This window comes from Ornithodoros turicata, chromosome 8, assembly GCF_037126465.1.
Source record: "Ornithodoros turicata isolate Travis chromosome 8, ASM3712646v1, whole genome shotgun sequence".
Taxonomy (NCBI): domain Eukaryota; kingdom Metazoa; phylum Arthropoda; class Arachnida; order Ixodida; family Argasidae; genus Ornithodoros; species Ornithodoros turicata.
The window spans coordinates 26,680,343-26,701,081 of record NC_088208.1 but is presented as its reverse complement, the minus strand read 5'-3'; the positions used below and the strand labels follow the sequence as shown (position 1 = coordinate 26,701,081).

Below are 20,739 nucleotides of genomic sequence, written 5' to 3'. Positions count from 1 at the left end.
CACTCCTTCCTGCTGTCCTCTCTCCACCTGTGCACGTCCGTACGCCGCTCATAGCCACAGTTGCTTCGCGGCGCTAACACGCAATTAAAAAAAGGTTTTTAGTAAGGTACACAAGATGTTGTCCAATGAAATTTTAAAGCATTTTGTACTAGACCATATAGTAGTCAGTCTGTGTATAATCGTAACATACTTTCACATTTTGGTACCATTACCACAGTATCACTATTGTGTAATGAGTATGTCATTGATGGAACATAGCACTGGCTAGTCGCGTTCGTTCTAATGCCTTTCGTGAGTCGCTTAACTTGCGACGAAACACATAGCTCGGTATTTCGCGTAATGCTCTGGATACGAGAGTGCATGAAGGCCTTTTTGACATACACTAGTGGTATATTCCGCAATACAGTCCTATAGAAGCAGACTTTGAAAGACAATAAGCTTTTCTTTGAACGGAGCGACATAATGGCCGTTATATAATTCGCTCTAGAATCAGGTCTACTAAGCATTGAAAGCATTGGATGTCACGTGACCATACCGTTAGCTCGCGCGTCGATATATGATCCAGCGCGTGTGTGATATTTGGTTCGCGTAACACGCGTTCCTGTAGCACTTGCACGGCGCCACAGACGATGTCGCATCCCAAGGAAGGTTCTTTCGAGTCACTTTCTAATGCAACCATGTAGGTAATCGCCAGCACATTGTAGTGCTGTCACTAGAGCAAGCACAGACCATGTACCAACACTATGAGCGTGTGGAGTAAGGCAAAGGTTTTCAGTCCTGCGTATGCGTAGGTCCCATAGCTATCAGGTGTTCCCAACGCCTATCCGTAGGCGTCGACCATGTTGCAACGTACGGGCAAATCTTTACGCTGTGGGCGCTAGTTTGGCTAGTTTCTCTCGGTAAGGCTTTTGTCCGTACCCTTCAGATCGTCGACGACAAACGCCGTAACTGCGAAAGACACTACGGTTTCCAGCAACGAAGAATACGTGACTGCTCCGGAAATGTAAGCACTGTCACGAACGACATCTATTTATTTGCATTCATATGTCTATTCGCCTCGTCATCTTTCGTTCTGCTTCCTCGTCGATCTTAGCAATCACCGCATGGTGATTCACATAGGCCGCATTACATGTTATAAAATGTTTGCACCTGAACGTAAGCCAGCATATCACCTTACGTCTGAGGCCCTGGAAGATTGGAATTCGCGGATATGATGAGCAGCCATTTATGAAAAGAACCTGCAGCACAGTATAGTCCCTGCAGGATAGCTTCCACACCCGAACTTGCATACAGGTACGCGCTTGAGAACAACATTCGAAGTGGAGAATAGAAATGCCGTCTAGCCACGGCCATGATCCAACGGCCGTTCCACAGTACCACAGTAGTCAGTACCACGGCATTGTTCGAGCTACTTTGTTTGCGAAGCCGGCTGCGGAAAGGCATCCAGCAGTTCAGTGAATCATTGTTTCAACCATGACACGTACACATGCCAAGAAAACGCGGCAGACGCAAATTCTTGCTCGTGCTTTTCTGTGGCAGCTCATCAGCTCTGTATCCTAATTTAGCCCTGCAACGGCAAGGCCTCGAGGAATTTCTCGTTGTTCTTCCTCATCCTCAAAGACTTATTCGGGGCCGGAAGATCGTAAGGCGAAGACACAGATATCACCGATGTCACCGACGTCACCGATGTCACCGGCGTCACCTCTGTTTCACAGAATGTATAGTTCACTGGCGGCCACTACATCGCAGAAACAAATTTACGATAGAACCAGCACGACCCACACGACCAACGCAGCGGTTGTGCCTTCTGATTGGTCCACGTTCTGCAATTTATTCATCTTGTACCTGGCTGTTATGGTTTCTGGTCTTGCTCTACACGCATGGTATGTACAGGGTATGGCTTACAGGATTGGCCCAGACAGCCTAGCCTAGAGGCACGGATAGCTGAAGCAGTCATTGGATTTCTTACTGTCCGTTCCAGGTACTCGACAGCAGCGTGGAGCACTGAGACCACCAGCTGCGTCAGCCCGGAATGCGACGACTTGAGGGAGTACCTTGACACAATCGGCAACCTGAGCGTCCCTCCGTGCGACAACTTCTACGAGTACGTGTGCGGCCGTGCGACTAGCACACTACGACGCATGCAAGAAAAATCCGTGTACCAGGCCATGAACCGCATGCTACTAGGAACGCCACGACATGTGTTCCCTGAAAGGATTCAGGTAAAGTAACTGGGTACGGTGGCAGTGGCGTATCTAGGGTGTGGCAGGTGTGGACAGGTGCCATGGGCGCCAGGTGAATAGGGGCGCCATTATGTGGTCGGGTGTGAATGTGCCAGGTCGGGCACTCAACCTGGCACATTCATAAATGATCTAAAGCACCCGCCATTAGGGAGGTTGTAGTGTGAAACCTAGTGCGGACCGCACGAAAACGCATCTCCAAGGACATCATATTAACCATGTTGCCATGGGCGCAGGTAGCTCTAGATACGCCACTACGGTGGGCGTGGCGGTACGGTTCTAACGTATTTCTCGTTTCTGTGCTTATTCTTCAGAAACTAGTAGACTACTACCACGCCTGCTATGGAACCCTTATGAACCCGAATCCAGTACGCGAAGACTTCAGGGACTTCATAGTTTATCTGGGCATTTCAACGGATACTCTGAGAAGCCTAAATACAACCGCCATATTGTACGAACTACTGAAACTCGCCGTCACTCGCAGCGCTGTGCCAGCAATATCTGTGTCTATAGAACACCTTCCAAACATCACCATCGGCCACAGCGCGCCACTAGCCACTGTCCTGAAGTCAGCCCTAGAAAGTGGTTCCATCATCACGATGGCGACGGCAGCCATGGGGACACCCGTGCATCACAGTGACCTGGTCGATGCTCTGGCATTTGACACGTACGAGGACTCCGAGGTAAACCATAGGAGCGAAAGACCATTTTGCCTGGCACTAAATTGTTCCCTTTGATCCCCTCGTTCCCATGCGAAACACGACTGCTAATAGATACGGGGTGTATTGTGGAATATCTTTTCTTGTTGACTACTAGGTACTCAACGTAACTGGAGCAAGCAGTACCTTGGTGATGAAGACCTCCCAATTTCTCGGAAGCCATCCCGCATTCCTGCATGTATTCCTGCAAGTTGTCGGTGCCCGCATTCGTGAGGTACGTTGCTATCCTTTGATACCCCTAGTCGAGTGCTGTATGTTTCATTATACTAGCGCTAAATAGATCTTTAGCCGTGAAACGTCATCATGACGTTGGGAGACAGAGTGAAACCCAAACAAATCGGAAGAGTACGGCTGGGTTCCACGAATGACCACTTGTTCGGATGTTTCCCATTGAAAGAAAAGTAGGACCGAATGCCGCGTCGAGTTTTCATGGACCATCGTAATCCCCTCAAGATCGTGGCTTTCTGCGCGGCCTTGTTCGCCTCTTGCTTTGAACGTAGTTCAACTCTACAAAATTGGTGGCGCTGTCGAACGCTATATGACGTCATTTGTTTACAAACAGGGAGATGCCTGTTTCGTCAAATTTCTTCAATCGTGTATGCAATCGGACCTTAGCGCAGAACTGCTGGTGGGTGTACACAGCAATTTTGCTTCATCAGGGGCACCTATCTACATGCACCACTCAACGCTTTGCTGCGGCTAAGTGTATCGTGGCCATACTGAGCCTGAAGTCTTCTGTGAATTTCAGGTGACTTTACGCCTTCGTTCACGAGAAACTTCATGACAATTCGCTGTTCGATGTGCGCGCTCACCTCGTTGTCGGCCATCTTGACCAGCACGTGTCTTCTGTTTTTCACAATCCTTGGACCACCACGTGGTGAACGCGGAGGCCTGTCGCGTGTGAAAATGACTAAAAAGAAAGCGCGAGTCATTTGTACGCTCCCGAAAGTCCCGGTCCCACAGAAAGTCCCGGTTTTACTTGAACACCCCTCGTATTTCAGGGGGGTTGCAAAAAGGGGGTGTAGAGAAATACCTGGGCAACGGAGGGGCGAGACTGTTTCGCGCTTGTTTCTGCTGAGATGGTACGATAACAGAGAAACATATTTCTCCAACTATGCTGTGAAGTGAAGCTCCGCTAGCTACAGCGGACTGTGCAGCATACAACATGCGCTCTTGCACAATAACGGTAATAGTAGCTGACTTCTAGAGCGCGGGCGAGGTCTTTTGTCTGTTCACCCTCCAAAGAGACTCCCTCAACTCCTGCAAAAAGCACGTGAGTCAGTCAGCGATGTTAACGTCTCAGCGAGACGTACGCAGCATGCCGCAAGTCGCGCCGCGCCTTGTCCAGCGAATCTTGCCCTGTGCAGACGAATTTTCAGTGGGAAATGAGACCATCGCGGCCGTTGTTACGCTGGATGCTACGTCACACTGGCCTGATTAAGTCAGGCCAGATGATGGTGCCGGGTCTCCAAGGTCACGTCGCACAGCCCATGGATGGTTTTTGAAGGAGTTTTCGTAATTTGCGCAGTGACTAGACACCGTCCAGCGGAAATGTGTTGCATGGTGGCTCCTGGTACACTGGACCAATGAATCGGGGTTTCGAGCAATAAATGTGTAATTGCATTGCTCCTTTAATGGGGGTTTGAACTTCGAAGGCGCCTTGCATGAGGCTTAGTGATGGCGCTTTCGACTTGTCTTCTTTTCGTCTTTGAATATATCCCCGCTGCACGCTTAAGTTCTAAGTAGTTCTGGACTCTGTCGGAAGACCCACGACCTACTAGATTATAACGACCATGTCATTGTCGGCAACCCCTATGAGGAGCCCGTCTGCGGGATCTGCTAGAGGCGCTACTCATCGGCGCGAGAGATCTACATCATGATTGGACAGTGGAAATTTGAATTTTGAACGCGCAGAAGCGCAGCAGACGACAGCAACTTCTCCTGTGGAAACGCATAGAATGATCATGATAATCAGCTTTAGAGAGAAGAATCTCCCGTGGAACATCCACCGCTTGTATAAAAATACTAAAGTGACCTGAAGTACGAAGCATTGCAGAAATTAAGGAAGCAATAACCGGGCCGATGAGTAGCGCCACCGCTAGCTTTGCGGCGTGCGGTAATCGAGTAAGCCAGAAAGAAATGCAATAGGGGACACAATTGGTGTCTTGCCGCCATGATGATTTCAATGTGTCACTGACGTATGCTGCATGGTACAGTGATAGAACCTTTCATCACTGGTGTCATGGTGACGTTCTCATTCTTATGCACAGTGACCACATCTGATGCTCTGAGGACATAATTTCTTGGAACTTTCAGAGTCTAATTGAGTGGGTCCACGACTATGGCATAGAAAGCCTGCCCTTCCGAAATGATTCGTCGGAACGACACCTCGGAACATCCGACGGTCTTCCTAACGGAAACGCAAGTGATATTGAGGTACTCCCTATTTTGAGACTGAATGCGGTAACGCCGTTGAACGCGTTGTGTGTTTCAGGACTGGGCAACGTGGGACCCTTATCTTCTAATAAATAACTCAACTATCGTGATTCGAAACGTAGCACGCCTGTCGAGTGGCCGTGCGACCGCTCTTGCTCTATACACTGTGCTGTGCGCAACCACCAGCCTGATTCAAACGGAAATGTCAAAGCAAGACGTGTACCAGAATGACCCAGTGCGGACCTGTCTCGAGGACATGAGACATTCGGCGTTCCTGAGTCCTTGGAACGCTCTTGTCTGGATGTAAGTCCGACGTAGTCTGGTTAAAATAGTCAACTAGATAGTGCATAGGAGGGAGAAAACGCGACTTGAGAAATCCCAGGCGCACGCGTTGTATCCTCGGTGCATGCTTACTGCCACTGGAAAGAGAAGGTAGAGCCTTGCGCGCTTAGTCTTCGCTGACCTGGACACTTCGTGGATTATGGGCAGACAGGGGAGACTTTCTCCTGATACGCCCCACCGTTGAAAGCGAGATGCTATGCTATCTGAAGTCGTCTGTTCACATGGTGCGTGAAATGCCCGAATGGAGCATAAGAACGCTTCCGGAACTTCAGAACGTCTAGAGGATTGCTCACCCTCCGCTTTCCTTCCCTCTCCAATTCCCTTTGCGCAATCACGCCTTTGCATACGACAGTGTGTCTCTACGCATGAGAGGAGGTAGTGGTGAGAAACTGCGCGACGAAGCGCATGTTCACCCACAGGGCTGCCATTTTAAAGAACTGTTCATTGGCACAAAGCGTGAGGAAATCGAGAGCAAAACATTACCACACACAAGAGACTGCGGGGGCAACACAGACCTAGCACTCACTGCTGTCCAGCGTTCGTTGTTAGTTAGTGTGACTTTGTGCGCCCTCGTCTCTTGTGTGTGCCAATATCATGCACTCGATTTCCTCTCATGGGGGTCTCTCGTAGGCCTGGCTTCAAGACGTACGCCCTTCAATTCGACCGTTATTCCTTTATTTAGGAGAAGGATCACTGACGTCGCTCCTTGGGATGCTGCAGTACCTTTGTCCTCAGCGTCATGCACGAGGACGCAAAACCAGGGATCGGAACCGGAACTGAACCCGAACCCAAAACCGGAAAAACCGTTGTTTACCCGAACCGAGCAATTTTTTTGCTTGTCCTGAACCGAAAAAAAATTCTTACGGTTACCGGTTCGTGAATCGGTTCAGAGGTGAAATAATCGTACTACTGACCGATCTTTTTTGACTCACCTTAACCGGCTATCTCACACCTCTTACAACCGTGTACGGTGAGCGGAAGCCCGCTTTCATGTAGCAAAATTGCTGCCCATGAACCGGTTAAACCGGAACCGAAAAAAGTAACTGTTCCAATCCCTTAAATGTCCCGACCGCTGACCGATTGTGTGTGTGCGGGGGGGGGGGGTTCTCCTTGAGCCGAACCCGAACCGATATACTTGAACCCGTTCAAGATAATAATTTGGGTTCAGCGGAGCTAAACCCGAACCGATATGCCTGAACCCGAACCGGACCGAAAAAAAAATACCGGTTCCGATCCCTGCGCAAAACTAGGGATGTCTTCGTCTGAATCACCTACTCGACATTGCAGCTAAAGGATCATTTCAGGACGTTCGCCTAGAAATGTCCATTTTGTCCGTTGTCGATAACTACCACACTGTTGCGTATGTTTCCCTGTACGACAGCCTACAGTGTTGAACCGTTATTTTCAGGTCCGTGCAACCGTGGACGAAAGAGCAGTCCCTCCGTGCGTTATTTCGTTCCATGCGAATTAATTTTCGCAAGGCCATGGAGTACGGTGCTTCACCAAGATTAGACAAGGACGAAAGAGCATATATTAACCAAGCCATCGAAAGGATATCCTTGTCTTTCACTGTGCTCCGGAACGACACGAAGTACGCAGACTTACCCGGCTTCCACCGCTTCCGATACTATCGAAACAGAGACATGCTGCAGACCTTCATCAGGAAAAAGCATGTGAGTGAGCCTGAGCTCCTACGTCATTGATCAGCTTCACTATCAGCTTTATCAGTCGATGCGTTTTTCCCGCTACGGCGCGAAGAAGCGGCGGTACTGGTGCAGAGCGTCACCCGGTGTGAACCGCACCTCCCTTGTGACGCCACTTTCCCCTAGAACGCACTTGTCTCTGCTCTGGGGATATGGTAAAGTTTGGAGAAACCACGTGGCCAAGCGTCTGTCCACTCACAAGGCAGCTGACTTGGGAGAGGGACCAATGAGGTCGCTCCACGGGCAATAGGGGAGATAGGGAAACTGTAGAGTTGCGTAGACAGTTGACCTACTCGCATAGCTTATTCGCGAATGGGCGCCGTATCAAAAATGCGCTATGCACCCCTCCAGGGAGGCATTCCCGGGGCTTTTTACCTGTCACCTTAACGGCCTTTCCACGTTTCAGCCGACGGAAGGATACAGTGAAGATATGGCGTACACTAGAATGGACTTCAGCGCCTCCACTTACCAGGCACAGGTGTCTCCGGGAGCGTTGGTCCCTCCTCTGTTCTCGACGAGCTACAATAATATCATTCAAGCTGCGGGGCTCGGGCTCATCATAGCGACCAGCCTGGTATCCCACGTGTTAGGCTTCAAGGCTAGGCCTTCGTCGCTAAGCCAGTTCTCTAATATCACCGACTGCTTAGTGAAACAAGCTGGAATAACGGTACGTCTATCTTCGGACAAACAAAATTGTTGAACACTAGGGTGCTGCCCTCGGAGCTCTGCGAAGCAGCTCATGTAGCTACAGTTCTACGTTCTACTTCGAACCTGAGTTAACTTGGATTCGCGGTTAACGGACGAAGATAACGGAGTTTTTGGGACAACGCAGAAGTTTCACGATAACGTGTCCGAAGACATGATAAGCCAATTGCCTGATTCCTCTGGGGGTGGCTGACAGCACGTTGCAGATATCTGATTGACAGCGATATGGAGTCGGAGTGCGCTTACCCAAGCAGCACAATGTACTGAAAGTCGAGTGCGATAGGGGTGGGCGGTATGTGTCTTATCAATGTTCTTTAGTTTTAGGAGTCTGTTCAAGGCCTTCCACCTACCCGTCCACCCCTATTGCACTCGACTTTCAGTATATTTTGCTGCTTGGGTACGGTTTCCTAAAACTCCCACACGAAATGTACGAAGTGACGTTATCTGCTGAGAAGTGACCTTCAAGCTCACCTCAAGGTCGCTTCTCGGCTGATAAGGAATGTAGTAGTAGTTCTATACGCTTGGGAGCTCTCGAATGGCGTGTTTGTGCACTGGCTTCGTGTCACAGCTCTGGTCAACGTCAACCTTAACACTGGAAAAAATGTGGTCTCGTTCCCGAGCGCTATTACAGCAAGCCTTGGGGCCATGAGGAAATATTAAGTGAACGAAATTATTCTGTTAGTTTAACGCAATGATTTTGGTCACTTAACAGTCCCGCAGTGCCCGAAGTGTGACTTATCGCGCTGGGAAATGAGACCGAATTTTCGCCAGTGTTGTTATTAAGGTTAAACCGGAGCTGTACACACTCGGGTTTCGCGGTGTCAGGAAGAAGAAAATGCCACACACACCACGAAAATTAAACTTTAGCTAATTGCGCCTGATTAATTTACTGGCCGCCATGAAACAATACAGGCGGTTGGAACATGCGACTTCGCACAAAATTCTGCAGTTTTCATTCGCCAATGACGCACAGTGCTTTTGTTATTTTTTAGACCGCGGTGCGCGCACGTGTTTTTGTGCTGATCAATTTAGTTAAGTTTAGCTAGTGTGTAGTGCGCGGATTTCCATGCAGATGCATGTTTTTTTTTCTCTTTTCTTTTTTTCCCGATGTGGTTTCGTATCTGGACGATTGGTCTTGGTTTGGGACCGATCAGAAGGGTTCTATGGTGCATATAAATGCATGTTTTGCACGTTGTTGCATATATCGTATGAAAAGTGGATATGTTGCCATATTTTCAGGTGCGAGAGCTTACTTCTTTTTTCATGAATGGTGTTTGCTGTTTTCGGGACGGCGTTGGGTTGTCTTTCACAAAAATTCTGGTCGGAATCGAATATTTTCCATGTTTCGGTGGGGTGAGGACAGGGGCGGATCCAGACCCTCTGTATGGGGGGGGAGGGGATTTATTTGTTGAGCGCGTAGTGAGGCAGGGAAAAGAGGGATATCCAATGTATGAACTAATGTTTTTGGGGCGATTCAGTTTCATCTAGCTATTGTGGTCAGGAGTCACTCTTCACAATGTTACTGTGCGTTACAGGCCAACGACCCACAACGCAAGCTGCTACTTTACCTCAGTCAAGGGTTACGGATAGCCACTCTAACACCAGACGCTCGACCACCCAAGGAAGAACGCATGAGAGAACATACAGCGATGCAGGAGGAGATTCGCTGGCGAGAGGACAGAAGATTATTTTATCGTGTGGCTTGCAGTGTTTTCTGTAAGAGTGTGGAGTTCCCCATATCCGCACAGAACGCTTGTCACACAGCCATTGGGAACTCTGTCGACTTCTATTGGCTGTTCGGTTGCACCTCTAATAGCTGGCTAGCGCGTCGAGGCGTGTGCGCGCTCGGTTGAGCGAAGAGCAATAACACGTCGACGAGCTATTCTTCAAGTTGTGTGTGCAATATTGCCGAAATGTGTAACAGGGAAATGTACAATAACAAAAAGAAATATAATTTTTCTTGTTTGTCTCCATATGCTGTTAAATGTTTACAACAAGCACCTGTTTTGCAGACCATGTTTAAAGACACTCTATCCTCATTAATAATGGCATATTAATTCATTTCAGTAATTTGTACTGGACACTTATATCAGCACTCGTTCAGTCTCCTTTGCGCCCCGGTGAAGTGGGGTGGTTCTGAGAGATTTTGAGAAAAGGTTTTGATTGTAGCTCTAATTGAATGCAAATGCAGCCCATTTGTGATCATGCGTATGCACTATAGTTAGAGCCTGAAGTTTTTGGGAAATATTTTTTTCTGAATTCGGGGAGTAAAAATCTGGTAAGTAAACGTATGCTCTCCTAAAGAGGCAACCTTCAATTCGGGGTGCAAATTCGGGGAAGAATCAGGTTAAACCCTAAAACTTCAGGCTCTACCTATAGTCGCATCAGGCCCATTCATTTGGTTTCCTTTGCATTGTGATTGTTGTCTAGGTTGCTACATTGCCTACCTGCCTTGCCATTTCCTGCTGGCTTTGTTGCATACAGCTGTGGGACAAGTAGAGGTCTTGATCAGGAAGGGCATAAAGAAATGTTCCACAAGCCCGGCAGAGGCCGCAAATGACTGCCTGCACACGCTTGCCTCTTGCACAAACTAGAGTCGCTAAATAAGCTACGCTGTATCGACAGAGTATCGACACTGAGCCGCCATGTTGTTTCGGATGACCTCCAGCGCCATCCATTTAGCGCTCTTCGAAGTGTTGTCTTCTTCCACTGCTGAATTTCACCATCTATTTCTACTGCCAAAATAGAGGTGGGGCTGGAGGTCATCCGAAACAACATGGCAGCTCAGTGTCGATACTCTGAAGCGTAGCTTATTTAATGACTCTAGCACAAACATGAGGCTTCGCTACTGCATGTCTCTAACGCCACACCTAAACCTCTGCTATACATGCAAGAATTCAAAAACTACTTTTACCAAACAGAACTCTCAGCACGTTTCATTTTAATTGACAAAATGTCTTCTAATGCGGACACATTACATAAATACAGGTGGGGATGCCAGAGCAAATAATGAAACTATAGACAAAATCATAAATATACAAGAATTTGCCCTGGTGGTGAGATCATTGAACGTGCCTGTGAGTAAGTCCTTTTCTGAACACTATTTATACTGCATGGCAATGTTTGAAGGGGGGCAGTGTGCTTCGGACAGCTTGGTAAAAAACTAGAAAACATGCACATGACAAACACTTGGCATTGTGTTTTCCACGAGCAACGTAAAATTACCTGAAGGCCAGCTGGATGTACTGAAAGCGTTGGAAAAAGCCTTCATATATAAACTCTGTATATTACAAATGTATTTTGTGTATGTATTTGCTATGAGATAAAGGCAGTGGCAGTTTCCACAGTAAAAATGGCAGTGGTACTGGGTGCAGAAGTGTTATGGCAACACTAAACGAAATGTATGATGAATAGGTAACGGGATTTTTTGTCTCGAAGTAAGGGCATAATGCATTGATGCAGTCACCGATGAAAAATGGCAACAATGAAGATCTTGTATTAGCTCAACGGCATTCCCACGGGTCCATATTCACCTGCCTACCACCTGGGCCTTTCAAAAGTCATTTTCATTGCCTCATCTGACCTCATATGCATTAAAGATCTATATTACAGCCATGATATCCTGACTTGATAGTGAGCGTCAACATACTTTGTCAATGTATGCACGTGATCCTATGTGGAAGAAAATGAGCGCTTGTGCTGACTAAACTTCAGATAGCATGACTGCACTAGCTCCCTAATGCATACCAAGCCGTCAAACTACACCTTGAACACGTCAAATTTTCCGCTCCGTGCGTAATTAAATCTCTTACTACCACTGTAGCAGCATACAATACGTCAGATACATCTTGCCAACAATATACAGTAACCGCTCGTGCAGACAAACTGACTTCTCTCTCGAAAGCTTTACAAGAACATGACGGGCTCAGCTCCACAAACGCACCCTTACCTCACGGCAGGGTGGACACCCTTTCTCAAAAATGTACACGACGGAAAGGTGTGATTAGGTTGCACTACCGAACACTGAAGCCACACACACACTTTTACTTTACACCAGGACCAGTCCCGCACTTCTGGAATCACACGGGCGATGCAAGCAGCCCGTCGAGCTTGCCACAGGGAGGCTGCCGTCTGATCAACAGTATATTACACGTGACGCAGAGGACAGATGAATGCTCGTGATTGTACGTATGTGTGTTGAGCTGATGAACCTGAGACAGTCATTCACGCGTTTCTGAAGTCCAGCACACGCGGAAGCTGAGCCATTTGGGATTGTCCTACACCAGCTCTTCTACAACAAACTTCACTGTCACGACGAACTTGGGGCAGCGGACATGGCCTGAAAAGGGAAGACGAAGATACATTGTGGCGGTCAGTGCCTGCTTCCCTCGACTATGGGCTTCATATTCACTGCCTTCATTTCGAACCACACAAATTTTGAACAACATTTTGAACGACGCAAAACTTGTGCCTTTCAAGGAGCTACATCACCCTACACTTAAGTTTAATGTCTTCTTTGTTCTCTTTTTTTGACAAAGTAATTGTTAAGTATGAAAGAAGGAAGTCACTGGAAAGGTTAGCCAGCCTCAGTGACTCCCTTCTTTCAACATTAATTTCTTAGGCACTTGAGGCTTTGTATGTATTTGTCCTTCCTATGTGTTCCAGCCTCAGAACATCAATCTCCCATCAATTACCATTGTTGTTAGTGATGTGTTCTTGACAAACTGAAGATGGTCCCTGCATGTGGTATGATTTGATTTAGAGTTGAGATTGCGTGTTTTGTTTTGGCTATGTACCGCCCCTCTTTCTACAGCATACCCAATGCCAGAAGTATTATGAATAAACATCCAAGCCAAGCCAAGCCGCAGAAATCTACTGAGTCATGTTTGTAAACTCGAGTTTCACAATGTCAGATGTTCACCCTATGCCACAGAGAAAATACATTAAAACTCAATGTTGCCATAGCTGCTTTCATGAAAAACTTTAGTCAATGCAGCGTTTTGCTCCTTCAAAACCTAAATGCCACATCCCTGCTCCATCCAAACGACTGACTGAATATGAATCTTTCACAGTGTTACTCACAGGATGTAGTATGAAGTTGTCATAGACATCCATGAGGTCCTCCATACTGTATTCCTCAAGTAGAACAAACCCTTCCCACTTTGGAGACATTCTTCGGCTGCAATCCAGGCAATGTACAACGTGCTTTTTGTCAACCTCTTTTACAAACAGGATGTCGAACACTTCCACCTGTAACCATCGAACAAGAAAAACGGGTCAATTTTTGCTGCTGTTTCGGCGAACAACAGGAGTGCAAGAAGCAACGTGTGCAAACGGGGTAATTGCCATGTATGCATAGAGCCTGAAGTTTTAGGGTTTTACCCGATTCTTCCTCGAATTTGCACCCCGAATTGAAGGTTGCCTCTTTAGGGTGAAACCCGATTTTTACCCGGCAAATTGCCCTCATTGGGATCTCTGTAGGAATGCACAAACTTACTTATTTGGCAGCAAATCCAGTTCCATCACTGTTTGTACCAAACCACTACACTTAGTTTGAGTAACTGAGCTCGATTTCTCCTCGAATTTAGCGTACTGGAAGTTTTTTCACCCGAATTCGCACTAATTAAGTGCACATATTTATTTACCTGATTTTTACCCGCCGAATTTAGAAAAAAATATTTCCCGAAAACTTCAGGCTCTATGTATGCACAGCACAGTCTCAAGAGCAGTAAACAGTGAACATACCTCACAGTTGGAACAGTAGTGAGCAATCTCATTTTTGCCTCGCCCGTGCCACCTTATCTCTTTGCCAATACTCTTCGCATACTCTATGATAACCTGGCAGTGCCTCAGCGACCTCATCAGGCAGGACCTGTCGACAACAGCAATCTGTAGCCGCCCGTAGCGTGCAGTCCACAGAGAACAAAGAGAACTGCTCTCAAGAGACACTCACTTGACGAGTTCAAAGAGTGAAGGGTCGGACACTTTCAGGTTCCTTGCCAGGTTCCAAGTGAGATGCACCATCGGCACAATTGACTTGAAGGCCTCCAATTTGTTCCATTCATAGCGCTCCACTCCTAGCCTGAACTGGCTGGCACACAGGGGTCCGACGTTCCAGGCTATGTTGTTGCACCAGCCCACTGCCTGTACCCAGTGCACGGTCCCGGCATTCACCCAGACCAAATCTCCGGGCCGTTGCAGGAAGCGGTAGACGGGTATCTTCTCGCGCATGAGGTCGTCCATCAGTGGCCACCAAGATCCTGAAAGTGTGTATTGCCACGGCTTATCAGACTTATCAAAGAATCAGACTTATCGTGTTGGGGCTGTGAGCTCCGTCAATTATTTTTACTTTTAGACCCTCGCGTTTTGTCGTATTCTTTGAAAACCGGGTGGGCAAAGAAGTGCATTTATTACAGGGGCTGTAAAATAGGGTAAAATCTGGGAATATTGAGTGGATAAAGCAGGTCTTTGGGTGGACAAGTAAAAAGAAGCATTTCTCACATGTCAGATGAACATGAGATGCCAAGTGGCTGAATGTGCAGTACTTAGCATTCTCCAGTGCCATAATGGTGGCTGAATTTGACAAGTGTCGACATGTTGGGGCTAGAGCACTGCACGGGCCAGATTCTTAGGACCAAGCCAAGCCTAGCCCGAGCCCGGTATTGCTATCTCTATTCTGCAAGTGGGCTTCGCCTCATTGCATCCGAGGGTTAGGTGAAGCCCACTTCACGTTACCGCACATTAATTTTTTTTCCTCCGTTCTACAAGTTGCCTTCACAACATTACACTCGAGTGTTAGGTGAAGCCCACTTTAGACAATGCGTAATGGGGGGAACACTTGCTTAGCACACTTTTCAACATGCAAACTCACCATGCAGGTAGTTGATGTTGTTCTTCTCACACAGTCCATGAATCACACCCCAATACTCCTCTGGAGTGGCAAACCATTCGCAATCCCCCGGACCAATGTTGATATTTACTGAGCAGAAGTTGTTGTTTTCCTGATGGCCCGGCGTTCTGCTTCCGGGTACTTTCATGTACAGCTGAACCGTGTTCATACCCAAGATCGTGTGACCGACGTGACTGAGCATGTTACCAGCAGACACCACCCGCGCAAATGCAGGAAGCTTCGTGAGTTCCTGTAATTGCGGCCGCCACTTTCGCTCATCCGAAAGGTCCACGTTTGTGCCAAACTTGATGGTCTTGAAATGTCCCGCTGTCTTACGACAACGCCTCGAGCCACCTTTCGAAGGCAACGAGGAATTAGAGTCACTGTCTGACTCGCGCTGCACACCCTGAGCCTTTTCCTGTTCTTCCTGTAAGCACAGATATTGAAAAAATTTGCGTCACATTTGTGCATCTCCATTCCGTCGTGCAAGTTAGCTTGGAACCTACAGAAAATTAGACTAAGTTACTACAAGCATTGTACACTAAAATACTCATACAGCTAAGTGGAATCTCATTTATTAAAACTCCGGGAGACCAGTGATTTTTGTTTGAATTATCGGGAGGTTGGATTATCAGACATGCATCTAATACCCCTGCCGCACGGGCAGATTTTCAATGATCATTGAATTTAATGGGCATTGAAAACGCGCGTGGTGCCACCAAGCGTGTAACGTGCCAACTTCGCAAGAAGCATTGGATCCAATCCTCCCTGAAAGGTTAACATGTTACACCCTAGATGGCGGCATACACGTGTTCAGTGACGTTTAGTTTCAATAATCATTGAAGAGTGCACGTGTGGCAGGGGTATAAATGTATGCCACAAGAGAATATTATATTATGGGGGCATACTGTTATGGTCTTGTATGCTTAAGGACAGTGACACTGCTTATGGGCACTGCTGGGCACCGTTACTAATAAACCATACTGTTCCTCACACCGCACAATCCGACTATCACTGTGCGTGAAGACTCTTTGCTAGAGATGTGCGGTTATTCAAAATTTTGAATGTGAATCATATATTTGCGATATTTGATTCATATTCGAAAATTTGCTAGTCGAAGTTTTCAAATATTCGTAGAAGTTCAAATATTAGATTTTTTCGAATATTGTAGCAGCTTATTACAAACTGTTGGCGGACTGCATGCTGAGATTTGTACGTTACAGCAACACCCGTAACTATCGTACAGTGGTGCGCGTTCTAGGTACTGTTATGTGAATTCTGTTAATGTTTCCGGGCTTGAATTTCGTTTCAGTTTCGGTTTCCGCTAAAGGTAACGAAAATGTTTTTGTTTCCATTTCTATTATCGTTTTAACGTTTAATGTACGAATGTAATGTCGTAATTGGGTATTTAACGTTCCTTGTTCTTGGTAACCAACCCTGCTAAAACCCGCTTTTAGCCCTCCATTTGCATCATCATGACTTGGGGTAAAACCCGAAAATGAACTTACAAAGTGCAAAGCACGCCATCAATACGGGCAGTGGGGAATGTTAAGCATTGTACAATCAGTACAGCCGCTAGGCATCTTGTCATTCGTCCGAAATGCGAGACTTCGTTTAGTTTATTTTCCACCAAAAAATTTCCTTTTCTACCCAATGTATGCCCATATGGCCTGATTTATCCTATTTTTACAGCTCCCAAACTAAAACCTGTTTTTTACCCTCACCCACCCTCAATTTTCGAAAAACATCAAACCCGAAAACAGAACAGTCTACACACACTCTAGTATGGCACACTATCACTAATGTGCACTGCAAAGAACACTGCATTCCAATGCTTGTTTAAAAAAGATTAGACTCCACGGTGCGAAAGTCATAATAATAAAGCAGTAAAAAAAAAAAAATAGCGCTACGCAAATATTCAGCATTTTGAATATTTTCAGTATTCGTACTACATTTGATGATTTGCTTGCGACGGAAATGCTTGTCAGCAAATTCTCCAAACGCCAGCAAAGTTCAATATTTTTTACTACTTGCAGAGCCCTAGAGAAATAAACTTGTCTAGAAAAAAACTACGTTGTTCAGCTCAGTGAAATGCGAGAACTTGAAATGCAATCTCACTTTCAGCGATTCCTGGAAGGATGATGCCTGATATTGAGCGTAACGAGCTATGCTCGTATGTGATCGATGACTCTCGCACCTCCACACCATGTTCTTCCTTTCTGTATCCCAGTTCTCATCGGATGATTGCATCAACTACAAATTCAAGAAGAAGTAACGGTCAACAAATTCGCAGCAGATTTTTCTGAATGCTGCAAATGATCCACATGACAAAGATGGCTCCGATGCTCAAAGGGCCCTTACCTGGGTCCGTACTTCCATTGTGTGGTCTGGGTTTGCTTCGACTAGGGTTTTTGTTGAAAAGAGACCGAGATCTAGACAAGAAAAGCTGTGGTTCAGTGCACATGTTTATGATGTTTACCGTATGATGCAAGTGCTCTATGCATAAATGGTGTTGGTGCCTGTACGTTACATCCATATCACGCCTTGCTTTACGGTTAAACTCGGTAAAAACCATTTTTACCCACCCCCATGTGCATGATCGTCACTTCACGAAGTCAGAAAGCCGCTGAGAATCAAACACACTGAAGCATAAACACAGGCTCCTCTACGGGCTCGAATTAACACTAAATATGTCGCGCTCGTCTCTGACCCTCGGCACATTGTGCTTTTACTTCGTTAGAGGTGCCTATGAGGTTTTGGGTGTACAATCTACTTTTGGTGACTTTCGTGATGCTAATTGTGGAAATGACTTTTGTGAGCCGGTTTCAAGAAAAGTATGCGCCAGTTCAAAGGCTTTATTTTTGACGCAGTGCAACGTTACTTTTGATTTCATGCATTCCTTCTTGTTTCTTAATTTTATGAATCAATTAGTAAAAACAGCTTGATTTAATTAATTTTGCTGATTTAGCCTCACGCCAAACCGTAAGGCCAAAACGTTACGTGACATTTCTCGAGTGTTAGCCGCACAGAGGATCAGGCAGACGTAAATTCTTTGTCAGAACGTAAGACCCTGATTATTCTTAAGACCCTACGTGGCACTTCATTCTAATGAAATCCTCATGTCTAATTACATCCAGACATACCAAGTTTGAGAACGTTTGCAATATTCCGGACTACTGCAATGGGGTGGGCAACACAGAACTCCTGGAGCTGGGGTGAAAACGCCTGTTTCTTGTTCTCCAGCTGCGCGCAAGAAATCAACACGTTACTATCAGTTGCTGGATACTGAAAACAAGCGCGAGAATGCACAGGACACTTACAAATACACTGGGTGTCTGTGGAAGCAACATATCTTTGGTGACTGTGACCGCAGGCCTCTCCGGTGGTTTTGGAGGTGCCGGGTCGTCGGAGAGAAGATTTACAAAGAACATCTGGTTCCTAGCTACTTCTGCACAACCTTCCAGAACTTCAGCTGCAGTCATGTGGATTGAAGGAGCTGCAGGCTTCACTGACTTCAGCTTATCACCTCCCGAGCCCTTCAGTACCAGAGACAAGTAACATGAGCAAGACTACAATGTAACAGAAGATAGTAAAGGATACAGACTGAAATTGTCGGATATGGACCACAGGAATACAAATTAGCAGTAACTAAGATAAACTAGATATCTTTCTGGAATTGTTGACACCAGTCAGAGCATGAACCGTCAAGGCCGAGATGCTGACCCAGTCCAAAAAGTAAAAAGTAAGGGCACCCTCAAATTTAAGTCAAATATGTTCTTATCTTTCTCATTATCTTTCACTTCTTCTTTTGATAAAAAAAAGTAAAAACACTTGCAGTGTTTCATTGAGAAGCGCAGGCAACTGGAAGGTGCATAGCAAACAGTACAATAACACATCCTGAAATACTGTCTTAATTTTTCATATCATTGGATCGTGCTCATTTATGCCGTCCTTTAGTTCGAGATGATGTGCTCTAAACATTAAACATTTTGGAGCAAATGTTGATGTTTCATGTTGCAAAACCACAAGTGAAGGCTCCCAGAGAGCAAATAAACCTGTCTGTGTTTCAATTAGCACAATGCACGTAAAATTCGTTCGCAGAGTGCTACCATTTGGAAGAAAAACGCAATGAAAACAGAGCAGTCTTTGGCAGCAAAGAATGGTTCCTCAAGAAGCAATCTCAGGATGGATTGGCGGAATACAATCACACAGCAGGAGAAGCCCATCGTGCACCTGTGGATGTGGAAGGATTCCTGTCGTAGCGTTGCATACATGCACGGCATGATGTGCATTGCTGCATTTTTCAATGCCAATTTACTGGATTGTAGCCCACAACAGTAATCCCAAATGTTCGAGTGACAACAATTATCTTCACATCCTTCAGACATTGACACCAGCGTGCTTCGTAAGTCTTGCTATGTTTTTTTCGTTAGAACTATTCCGTGGCACAGCACGAGTGTTCACAAGCAGCATGTTATAGTTCATTTTTAGCTAGAATTTATATTTTATATATTTATTTCAGTTCTAGCAGAACAATGTTGAGAAAAATTGAGAAGACGTTGAGAAATAGTACTAAAAGCACCCGATGAACACCAGATGCACGAGCTGAAGCAACATTCACTGCGTAGTGCCAAGGCAAAAAAGAAGCAGGTATAATTCGATCGTAGCATCATAACGAAATCTAAGTTTTTTTCTTTTCAAATTTCTGGGTTAGCGCCACAAAGCAGCTGTGCCTATGAGCGTCATACAGACGTGGACAGATTGAGAGAGAACAGGAGGAAGGAGCGGGGGAACAGGGGGGGGATCAAAGTTTTGAATTACGACAGCAAGCGCGCAAGTAACGCAGCGGGTAACATAATTTGAAGTGAACTTGTGGCAGCATTTCAGTGCCCCTTTTAGTTAGATCTGTTTCAGCGGGGTACAAATCAGAATTAAAAATTTAGCTGATGCAAGCCGGGTCAGATACCGGAAATAAGAGGCTCGCAGAAAGCTAGCGTATCGGTATTTTGTACATGGGAGAACGATCTTGCGTCGAGCCCTGTCGTACGAATGTGTGTATGAGTGAGCAAAAACGTAAGAGTGAAAGGAGGATGAATGAGAGAGAGTGGCTGGTTTGTTTCCTTCAGATGACGCACCCTGGAAGTCGCTGAGAAGGCGTGTTAGCTTAGCTCAATTGGTAGAGCCCTGGACCGGCAATCCAGAAGATGTGGGTTCGACTCCTACAGCTGGCTAACCTTTTCAGTGACTTTCATCTTTCTTCGGTATTTTGTAGCTTACAAGAGTGGTTCAGTGACAGCCTACCTTGTCAACCCCTTCTCCACCCAGAGCAGACTTGGTGTCGGCAACAGACTGCTTCGCTGCTTCAGCGCCCGTCCTCGCTGTACTACTGCAGGCATTCCCTTCTGTAACCTGTGGCGTTGGCTCCAGCAATTCGCCCGTAAATTGTGCCAAGAGGTCTTCAGCAAGCGAGCTCGCTAGTTCCCGCTGTGATAACAACAACTGCAGGTCGCGATCAGTGAGCGGTGTAGCTGGAGGAGATGGTTCAGGTTGTCCAGGCGTAATGGCCATTGGAGGACGACCTCCCTGTGGGTAAAATATGCAGAGCATGAAGTTTTCGGGAATTTTTTTTTTTTAATTCGGGGGGTAAAATTCAGGTAAATAACCGTGTCATCTAAATTCATGCGAATTCGGGTGGAAAAACTTTC

General features: G+C 46.4%; 3 protein-coding genes across 3 annotated transcripts in view; 1 reads left to right on the top strand and 2 right to left on the bottom strand.

Annotated features, from left to right (window-relative positions):
* The window catches only part of LOC135366795 (phosrestin-2-like), a 257,439-nt gene extending 249,226 nt beyond the window's left edge, over nucleotides 1-8,213 (bottom strand). The window contains exon 1 of the mRNA XM_064599712.1: nucleotides 7,910-8,213. The gene's annotated coding sequence lies outside the window, so the exon portion shown is untranslated. The remainder of the gene's footprint in view (nucleotides 1-7,909) is intronic.
* On the top strand, nucleotides 540-10,116 carry LOC135366793 (uncharacterized). Its single transcript, XM_064599709.1, has 11 exons — nucleotides 540-679; nucleotides 926-1,003; nucleotides 1,566-1,883; nucleotides 1,982-2,222; nucleotides 2,555-2,923; nucleotides 3,057-3,173; nucleotides 5,276-5,395; nucleotides 5,454-5,698; nucleotides 7,146-7,410; nucleotides 7,847-8,107; nucleotides 9,681-10,116. Exons 1-11 carry the CDS (start codon nucleotides 630-632, stop codon nucleotides 9,996-9,998), a joined length of 2,382 nt encoding a protein of 793 aa, XP_064455779.1. The 5' UTR covers nucleotides 540-629; the 3' UTR covers nucleotides 9,999-10,116.
* Nucleotides 10,117-11,069: 953 nt separating this feature from the next.
* Nucleotides 11,070-20,739, bottom strand: part of LOC135366792 (histone demethylase UTY-like) — a 101,643-nt gene continuing 91,973 nt past the window's right edge. The window contains exons 18-27 of the mRNA XM_064599708.1: nucleotides 20,336-20,617; nucleotides 18,355-18,570; nucleotides 18,178-18,277; nucleotides 17,396-17,466; nucleotides 17,153-17,287; nucleotides 15,017-15,461; nucleotides 14,099-14,405; nucleotides 13,891-14,017; nucleotides 13,228-13,395; nucleotides 11,070-12,484 (exon numbers count right to left, since the gene is read on the bottom strand). Coding sequence (XP_064455778.1) covers nucleotides 12,455-12,484; nucleotides 13,228-13,395; nucleotides 13,891-14,017; nucleotides 14,099-14,405; nucleotides 15,017-15,461; nucleotides 17,153-17,287; nucleotides 17,396-17,466; nucleotides 18,178-18,277; nucleotides 18,355-18,570; nucleotides 20,336-20,617 — 1,881 coding nt within the window. The 3' untranslated portion in view covers nucleotides 11,070-12,454. The remainder of the gene's footprint in view (nucleotides 12,485-13,227; nucleotides 13,396-13,890; nucleotides 14,018-14,098; nucleotides 14,406-15,016; nucleotides 15,462-17,152; nucleotides 17,288-17,395; nucleotides 17,467-18,177; nucleotides 18,278-18,354; nucleotides 18,571-20,335; nucleotides 20,618-20,739) is intronic.

What these genes read in the sequence shown, in the direction of transcription:
- LOC135366793 (XM_064599709.1), top strand. Translation starts at nt 630, where the DNA reads ATGTCGCATCCCAAGGAAGGTTCTTTCGAGTCACTTTCTAATGCAACC. An exon ending in TCGGTGCCCGCATTCGTGAG is followed by an intron (nt 3,174 to 5,275) that starts GTACGTTGCTAT and finishes TGGAACTTTCAG; the next exon opens with AGTCTAATTGAGTGGGTCCA. An exon ending in CCTTCATCAGGAAAAAGCAT is followed by an intron (nt 7,411 to 7,846) that starts GTGAGTGAGCCT and finishes TCCACGTTTCAG; the next exon opens with CCGACGGAAGGATACAGTGA.